Source organism: Hyalella azteca, unplaced genomic scaffold, assembly GCF_000764305.2.
Source record: "Hyalella azteca isolate HAZT.00-mixed unplaced genomic scaffold, Hazt_2.0.2 contig9540, whole genome shotgun sequence".
In the NCBI taxonomy this organism is placed as follows: domain Eukaryota; kingdom Metazoa; phylum Arthropoda; class Malacostraca; order Amphipoda; family Hyalellidae; genus Hyalella; species Hyalella azteca.
The window spans coordinates 133,107-142,909 of record NW_025939609.1 but is presented as its reverse complement, the minus strand read 5'-3'; the positions used below and the strand labels follow the sequence as shown (position 1 = coordinate 142,909).

The 9,803-nt window shown below is 36.3% G+C and overlaps 1 protein-coding gene across 1 annotated transcript; it reads left to right on the top strand.

The window, feature by feature from the left end:
- The first annotated feature begins 986 nt into the window (after positions 1–986).
- On the top strand, positions 987–9,141 carry LOC108681614 (U-scoloptoxin(11)-Sm5a). Its single transcript, XM_018170664.2, has 5 exons — positions 987–1,575; positions 6,667–6,843; positions 7,391–7,609; positions 8,484–8,603; positions 8,675–9,141. The coding sequence occupies exons 1-5, from the start codon at positions 1,450–1,452 to the stop codon at positions 8,741–8,743; spliced, it is 711 nt and encodes a 236-aa protein (XP_018026153.1). The 5' UTR covers positions 987–1,449; the 3' UTR covers positions 8,744–9,141.
- Positions 9,142–9,803: the final 662 nt, after the last annotated feature.

Below are 9,803 nucleotides of genomic sequence, written 5' to 3'. Positions count from 1 at the left end.
ACTTCTCTTAAGACTTTTCACTCAAGTTGTTGCTGTTTAGGTGCCCCTAGGAAAGAGTGAAAGAGAACAAAAGGTGGCGCGGAGTGGCCAGAAAAGGAATGGGAAATGGAAAAGACAGTAATAGATGAAAAAGGCGCATTGCGCATGATTGGGTCTGTCATAGGTGGGTGAGATTTGCTTGAAGTCGGGGATGGCTCAGGGCTTTGAACGGTTAAAGCAGGTGGGCAATGAGAAAGTGGTGGTTCTTTATTGACATTTTTTTAGCACAGTTTGAGTTTGGGAGAGAGGGGCTCAGGGCTTTGAATGGTTAAACCGGGTGGGCGATGAGAAAGTGGTGGTTCTTTATTCACATTTTTTTAGCACAGTCAAATCAAGTAATTAATCCTCTTGCCCTCTCCTAGCGACCATATGCCGGAACTGGTGCGCGCCAACAATAGAACCAAAAAAGGCGCAATTTGCCTCAGGTTTAGGCGTAGGTGGGGTTTATTTAGGCATCAACGTGCCCGGATTGGCCAGCTGGACGGGGCATCGAGGGAAAGCGGGTGCTCGGTGAGGCTATATAAGACAGAGCTGAACCTTGGCTACGATCATTTGTGCCGAGGCCGTTGAGCGAGCTGGTCAATCGCTGCTCTGTTATCGAATGTCACTGACTTGAAGTAGCGGTTCCAGCCAAATGATTTGGTGCAATTATTTATTTCCTTATTTCTATTTTCTAGAGTAATCGTCTTGCCGAATAACATGAACAATTTTTCTTCTATTCAAGAAAATTTTCCCTAAAGTCGGAATATGTTTATTCCGAATTTTTCCAAACGCAATCCAAGAAAATGTATGTGAATTATAATACACATTCATTGTCTGTATATAATAATATTCATTCATATTCTGTGTATAATAATATGCAAGCAAATATACTTGCACGCACACGTCATAACTTGCGAACAAAACCTGCTATATAACATGCCATAATTTTCGTATTTTCATTTCAGAAAGATGAATGTGGCTCTATAAATATATTCCTCTAGTTGGAATCTATATTAATTCAGTTTCGTCTTAAAAAGACATTTGGTTAGATTGCACCATTGGTTTTTAGGACGCATCCAAAATTTATTTCCGGAAACTCGTCAAACTAGAACTTGGCTTACTCAGCATTTATACTAACATTGAAGCATTATAAATTTGAACACTTTGAGGGGTTAATTCTGCAACGATTGTTTCGTTAATTCATTTTCTGACTTTTTAATGAAAACTCAAAATTCTGGAGACCAAATTTATGAACCTCAATTATCGTTCAATAAAATAACCAGAGTTGAAGTAAATTAATCTAACAGCAAGATAATTACAAACTACTAAACATAACATCACAAACTACTACTTAAACTGAAATTACTTGAGGGAACGTGCTGAAAAATATCCTCTGGCTGCTCGAGAGTGTTTATTAATCCATGAAAAATGGTTAGGAATTCACGAGTGTTGGTTTTGGTGAGTTTTGTGGTGGTGGCAATGGTCGTGGTTGTGACAGCGGTTCCAGCGTCTGGCAGTCTCTCCAACAACGAAGTGTACGACAGCATCGATGAGGTAAAGGACAAATACGCATTGAATCTATTTAATAACTTTAAAAATACATATTAAATTCCTTCACAATCGTGTTCAGTGGAGTCTATTTATCTTCCAGCTGTAAACAATTAATTTCGTTAAAATTATTTTGAATTTTTGCTAGGCATTCATTTTGCCACTGCTATGCCAGTCAATGTTTCAACTGAAACGCCAAGAAAGCAAATAAATTGATAGTAATCTGGAATTCATTCACCGAATAAAAAAATGTTCATTAATTAAAAAATGACTTGAAAATTTCATCATGAAAAACTAAAAAAATACGTGAAGGATTTATCGCAAGAAATGCCGCGCATACTAACTGTGCGCGCTACTATGCATGCTAACTGTGCCAAATTCATTTGCTTGAGAGAATTTACTGAAACTACTGAAAGAAGTTTCCTCCTAAAATTTTCTGTATAGAGAAATTGAAATGTTTTCTTATTTTGGTTTCATCTATCGATTTGAGAATTATAAGCATCTCGATAACCACCGGCTTGGGTTAGGGCAAGTACTACACCGCAAGTACTACTCTTGCCAGATGCAGGAGCCAGTCTCCCTTGATCAATTCATATCGCAGATAACAGCAGGTCTAAGAGCAGTAGTCCAGGGGCCATACTTTAAAAACTCGCCAAGTGAACGTAAGTACTTACGCTCTATTTTCTTGTCTATGATTGGTGGATTTTACTTGAAAGGCCGTCAATGATTGGCTGATGAACTTACGATCTCTTAGCTTTTTTTGAAAGTATGGCCCATGGTGCCCAGTCTATAACACACTCATTTTTAATTTGTCCTGATATTTTTGCTTTATTTTGACTGTGTAAAATTATCTGATAATCGATAAATCGAAATGTAACAATAGCATTTGATTGAGAAGCATACTAAGCGATTCGGCAGTTCCTTCTCTTATGCCAGTACTGCAGCCCGCGTTGTCTCTGCAATCATTAGACTTGGTTAAGAAAATAAGTTTGATTTGCATAATCAAGCATCAGCTTTTCAGGAAAATTTCTGTCATGGAACCCTGGCAGACTTCTGCTTAATGCTTAAGAAGAAGAGAGAGTGGATCAAACAACTTGTTCCGTGTCTGCAGCGCTCTGCAGCAGCTCTAGTGAAAATATACTTGGTCCGCAATCATAATGTCATGTTTTTGGCAAAATTATGATTAGAAATCGTCTAGAATTTTATGCGGTATAATTGCATAATTATTTTTAAATTTAAACAACTCAAACGGTTTAAATAAAATTTACTGAAAAGTTTGAAGAAATGCCTGTGGATACACTATAAAATATTGAATATTGTTCGTATACCTGAAGAAGAATGTTGAGTGTATCTCCATCAGGTACTAATCGTTGAAAGGTGTATATAGTTTATAGTGAACTGGAAATAATAATTATTTTGGACATATAATCGAACACGATTACCCGAGTACCAAGCCCGAACACCATTACTTATCGCTACCGAGCCCGAACACGGTTACTTACCGTAACCGAGCACGAACACGCTTACTTATCGCTACCGAGCCCGAATTCGGGTTCGGGCTCGGTTCGGGATACCGAGTCCGAACTCGTGTTCAGGCTAGGTAGCGATAAGTAAACGTGTTAGGGCTGGGTAACGATAAGTTACCGAGCCCGAATGCAATACACGATACATTAGATATCGAGCCCGAACACGATTACCTATTGTTACCGAGCCCGAACTTTCAATAACAACTGAACAGAATTGCAGTCAGGAGTGTCGTGCAATAACACCGCATTCTATTCAGCGTTAGGGAAAAGGAGGCTCATACGTGAATACAATATGAATACAATATGAGATAAGTAGCTACATTCCTCCGCTCATACGTGCGGAGGAATTCAGAAAAGATTTCACTCAAACACCCACACCGTTACCAAGTTTTGAGGCCTGCACCCTAGTCAATAATTGGAATTTTCTCCTTCCATGTCGGAGTTTTAACATCGTGAACAAATTACTTCTAAATCTGATACATAACTTACGGTACAACTACAGAGCTGGAACTCAAACAATGACCAACCAACCATAGAAATGGCAGACGCGTACCTTCAAGTATTATGAGCGACTTAGAATGATTATTGAATTCGACAATTTAGTTGGGATCTAATATTGCTCTGTCCTCCATTTAGACTGACATCCATGAAAATGTTATAGTAGGACTAGTGCTGGTGTTGATGATATTAATTGTAATAATAATTATATTAACATGCGTTTAAAAATTACCTTTTAAAGCCAACACTTCTAAAGAATCCAACATCTTCGATGTTACACATGTACAATAAATTTCTAATTTTGTTATCGAATGTTGAAGAAAATTTTTTAATTTTAGTTATAAAATTTAATTTTTCTTATTTTTCAAAATTATTTATTCTATCAATTAATTCATGCGTTGTCTCCGACTTAACGCGAGTGTGCAAAATTTCAGATCGATTGCAGAGGTAGAAGTGTGTTGAATATCGATTATAAGATTTGTAACAGACAAACAAACAAAAAGTGAAGTTAAAGAGAAGTGTTGTAATAAAAAATCAGGCTAAATGTATTTTTTCAACAGTTTGCGATACGCGCGTAGGCTGCCGAAGTGGAACTTTTACGCAAACAGCATTGGACTGAAAATCAGCACTAAAATTCTCCTTAAATAAAATGTTATTTGACTTGACTAATTAGCTGGCAACCGACGGCCGTTCAAAGAGTTAAGCATTGAAAAATTTGCATACATATGGCGTCAGAACAGTTCAGCCACGAAATTGCCTCAGAAAATTCATAACGCAGCTTTAGTGCTTATCAAAGTAAAAACTAAACTCGTTTAAAAAATATTGGGAGTTTAATTGCATTTCATTTGCTTTTAAATTCTTACGTAGTGAACTTACGATTTGAAGAGTCTAATGACAAAAGAATAAATATTTGATAATATTACAACGAAAAATAAAACAGTTTGTAACACCTAAATACTAGAAAAAATGGTCATTGAGTGTTTCATGTCTTTTTGTGCCGAAAATACGAATGACATCAAAAAGAAATAACGGACAACAGTTATTATTCATTGAGGCAGTTTAGAGGCAAAAGATGGACACAACTTCAGTATTAATTTCAGAAAGCCGCTGCGCAATAGCAAATTTTTTTTGCACAGGCATAGTATTATTTTAATGTGACCAGCCAGTAATCTTCCTGTTAAATTCTTCAACTTTCACCATGAATACATTTGCTAGTTATCCAATCGATTATCCCTTCACTTTGAAATTCAAATTCATTGATTTTATAGCGCTCGTTGGTCGCACCCCTCTAATTGAATGATAAGTAATTTCATGCTATATTCAATTTCGTATTTTTTTTGCTGATGAATATATTCGGAGGCTCACAATAAGGAATATTCGGAGGCTCACACTTTTAATTCTCAGTTAACTTGAAAGCTTCACCTCCTGCTACTACTAAGTTCAATTAATTCAATTTAACAAATAAACACAACATGAGTTCAATGAGTTTATTCCTTCGAGTCTCTTTACAACAAGTATAACCGGAATGACTCAACAGATTCAACAGTCTCACGTCATATATAACCGGAATGACTCAACAGATTCAACAGTCTCACGTCATACAATTCAACCGAATTAGCGTATTCAACTCACCGCCGTTTACAGTCAGGTTGCTAGCCTGCTCACAGGCTTGCTTCATCTTCTTCACTCATTTAATTACACTGGAACATTTAAAACATATTACTTGATTAAGTAATAAATTTCGACGCTCTCTGATTCCAACAGGAAATAACAACGAGCAGTGTATTTTTTCGCTTTGATTCTCTGATTAAAAGAACATAGTTTACTTAAGATAATTTTTCAACGTGAGTGCATTGCGTTTATAATAATTATTTTGGCACCAAATTGTAACTTGAATATAATAAGAGTTATTGTTAAAGACTATCAATATATTTATACATAATCAACTATTTTCAAATGCGTCAATGATTATCAGTTATCAAAAAATAGTAAATCAATTAAGGAACTGTGGATTGCAATACTTAATTCAAATTGAACATCATATAGGTACTTATTGAACGCCTTCAAACAGAAAAAGTAGTTTAAACTGATTACAAAAATTTAATTCGTAACATTACTGAAACGGGAAAACTGTTGGCTGGCAAAGTTCTTGAAGTTTTCTCTGTCGGACTGAGTTGCATTTTGATAAACATTAGAAACGGGCAAACTGTTGGAAAAGTTCTTGAAGTTTTCTCTGTCGGACTGAGTTCCATTGGCAACGTTAGAGCTCCTGCAGGTTCGAACCTCAAGTTCAACAGTGTTTATGTTTATTTTGTTTATCTAAAAGTTTATGTTTATCTAAGAGTGGTGCCGGCAACTAAAGCAATTATATTATTGCGATAAAAAAGGTACAGTCGTTGTGGTCACCAAGCATATTTGATCAATCGATGTTTCATGATTCTTTACAATGAACGTACAAAGATTGGTGTGGCAGCTTAGGTTAGCCGCGTTGCTAGCGGTGTAAGCAATATGCCCCAATATTTCAACATACCAATAGCATTTTATTATTATATTCTGAGCAACAAATGCGACTCATTCATTGAGAGAAATAATGGAAAATATTTAATTTTTATTATATATATTACGTTTTCATTGATAAAGTAGCTGATTAGTAAGTAAAAGAACAAAATTATTGCGATGCACATTGGGGCATGAATACGGGTTAGAAGTAAGCAATTTGCCGGTTGATCAAAAGAATGAATATAAACTGAATTAAATGTTCGTACGCTGGTTCATTAAAACAATGAATATAAACGGAATTAAATGTTCGTACGCGGGTTCATCCAAAGAATGAATATAAACTGAATTAAATGTTCGTACGCTGGTTCATCCAAAGAATGAATATAAACTGAATTAACTGTTCGTACGCTGGTTCATACAAAGAATGAATATAAACCGAATTAACTGTTCGTACGCTGGTTCATCCAAAGAATTAATATAAACTGAATTAACTGTTTGTACGCTGGTTCATACAAACAATGAATATAAAATAAATTAAATGTTCGCACTGACGCCGGTTTCGTCGTCACCGCAGTCAGTGGAGGTGCCCCCGGACTGCGCACGGGGTGCCGTGTGTGGGCTGGTTGAGGTGAACGCCTTCGGCGTGAGCAGCGTACCCCTCTGTAGCTGCCCCAGGGCCAGCGCCCCATGTCCCCTCGTGTGGGACCAAGAGGACGGCAGATCTGTTACAGTCGGGCCAAAACAGTACAAGGTAAATACTTCTCTGATTAAAATAGTTCTCTGATTAAAGTACTTCTCTGATTAAAATACTTCTCTGATTAAAATACTTCTCTGATTAAAATACTTCTCTGATTAAAATACTTCTCTGATTAAAATACTTCTCTGATTAAAATACTTCTCTGAATAAAACACTTCTCTGATTAAAGGAAACTTCTTATAAAATAATCGCTCTAATATTAATTATCTCTGCTCACAGATGTAGTTAGTACCAAATATGGTACTAATTACAGATGTAGATAGTATCAAATATTTTCATTTTAAATTAATACTTAATTCAAATAAACCTACAAAAAATAACTTTTATGTGTTTTACCTCCTTAAACATATAAAAAGAATAAGTCTTTAGTCAGTATCAAATATTTTCATTTTGAATTAATATCTAATTCTGTATCCAACTAACCCTACCTAAAATATTATTTTTATGTATTTTACCTCCATAAACATATAAAAAGACATGTATGCACCCAAATATCACCCAATAATTTGGCCACTTACCACCCTGGTTGCTTGGTGCCCAGTTCTGCCACCAGCCCAACCCGCTGCGCGTATGCGGACGCTCGGAGAAGGCGTACGTGTCTGCGTTTTACCTACAGCCTCCATCCTACCAAATCCTGTCAGGATCCCACCGCCTCATTTGTTACTGCCCAGCCAGCGGCCACCACCTCGTGCCAGCTCATACACAAGAGTCCTTTGAAGACGGCATGCTTGTTATATCCTCGGTACACACCTGTAACCAGGTCAGTGCAGTCACACCTGCAACCAGGTCAGTACAGTCACTCCTGCAACCAGGTCAGTACAGTCACACCTGCAACCAGGTCAGTACAGTCACTCCTGCAACCAGGTAATTACAGTCGCACCTGCAACCAGGTCAGTACAGTCACTCCTGCAACCAGGTAATTACAGTCACATATTTGCAGCGCTGTCTATTCAAGCTCTAGGTCCTGTGATGGCATTTGTTCAAGATGCAATATTATAGGAACACTTTTACCATAAGGCATTGTGTAAGTTTTCGTTTAATACTTCAAAATTCATTCATTTAAAAAAATATTTTTATTATGGCTATAAAACGAATTACGATTATTTTGAGTAAAATAAATGCTTTTTCAATGCGTTAATTCCGTTTTGTTTCTTGATATCCTCAAAGAAATTACGAATTCTGGATCAGGTTTCAATCTCAAGAAGAATAATATAATTAAGTTGCCCCCCTTTGTACCAACTTTTCACTCATTGATTTCAAGAAGAACAATATAATAAAGTTTCCCCTCTTTGCACTCTCTATTCACTCTTTGATCTCAAGAAGAACAATATAATAAAGTTTCCCCTCTTTGCACTCTCTTTTCACTCTTTGATCTCAAGAAGAACAATATAATAAATTTTCCCCTCTTTGCACTCTCTTTTCACTCTTTGATCTCAAAAAGAACAATATAATAAAGTTTCCCCTCTTTGTACCCTCTTTTTTACACTGATCTCAGGAAGAACAATGCAATAAAGTTGCCCCCTCTTAATAATAATATAATACTTTATACTTTAAAATACTAATAATATAATACTTTATAATAATAAAGTTGTACCCTCTTAATGTAATAAAGTTTCCCCTCTTTATACCCTCAGCTGCCAGTTTGCCAGTCCGGATCTCCGTGCAAAGAAATCTCAGTGGCCGACAGCGGGTCTCAAGTTGAGGTGAAGTGCCGCTGTCCCAGACCCCTCGTCTGTCCCACCATGTCCCGAGAAGTCATTCCACACTCCGACAACTACAACAGAGGATCAGGATATTCAGTGCATTGCCATCTCTTATTTTAAAGGTCATTCCACACTCCGACAACTACAACAGAGGATCAGGATATTCAGTGCATTGCCATCTCTTATTTTAGAGTCCACGTTGTTATTTATTGTACTGCAGGATTGTTCTATCACATGATATGGCATGCAATTCGGCAGTACTTCTGAAGATTGTTGATCAGTAAATTTTCACACGGAGTTTACATCGTGGAGAAATAACCGTCAATATACTAATTAAAATTAAATTTTATTCTGGGAAATTCGTTTCACTAAAGACATTTAAACTAATCCTCAGTTATACTTGTGGCTAACAAAGAAAAAATCGTCTCTCGTGATATTGTTTTCAAAATAAAATTAGTAATAAAATAAAATTGTGTGTCTAATAATTTTTTGAGCCTCGTATGCTTTACTTATTTTGCTCACCTTCTACGTCAGCGTTGCCTGCTCTCTTAATTCATTCTTCATTCGATACAGAAAATCCCTAATTCAAAGAAATATCGGAATATTTAATTATTTTGTCATCACAAATTTAAAAAAATAACACAAAATATGATATTTTATGTATATTTCGATGAGTTAGATCAAGAATTCAGGTCAAGTAATGATATGATTTGTGTATTCATCTACCAGGAAATTCGTTGCTATAAATTTAACATATAACTTTGCAAAATTGTCCAACTAACTGTTGAATATTCCAATTTTTCGGATTCTTTATGATTCCATTTTGCTTTGGAGTGTGTAGATGAGCTAAATAATTCAATTATAAATATCAAATTATCCCTTAACACTCATGTTCTCATTAGAAAAAAATGCTGGGCATCGCATAAAGTAACAGTTAACAAGCCACGCTCAATTCATTAGGATTGCATAAATAAAGTTTAAATAATCGACCATCACATGCCAATTATTATTACAATGTTAAATATATCTTTGTTCTACCACATCAGTGATATTGGAAGCCACGTGTTTCAATTATTCTATAACAATTGAGTTGTACCGTATCAAAGATTTGGCATCGGTATTCCCCGCTGCGGTATTTCATACGATTTGGTATCCCAATTAGTGAGATTCGCTGCAATCCTTCCCCTACACCGGTCGCAATAATGTCCGGTCGCTCAATTCGTGCTCTTGATTGGTGCTTTCTGCTCGGAA

Excerpts from the sequence above, each read along its gene's own strand:
- LOC108681614 (XM_018170664.2), top strand. The coding sequence starts at position 1,450 with ATGGTTAGGAATTCACGAGTGTTGGTTTTGGTGAGTTTTGTGGTGGTG. Across the intron at positions 6,844-7,390 it reads TCGGGCCAAAACAGTACAAG|TTCTGCCACCAGCCCAACCC; the intron begins GTAAATACTTCT and ends CTTGGTGCCCAG. Across the intron at positions 7,610-8,483 it reads CGGTACACACCTGTAACCAG|CTGCCAGTTTGCCAGTCCGG; the intron begins GTCAGTGCAGTC and ends TTATACCCTCAG.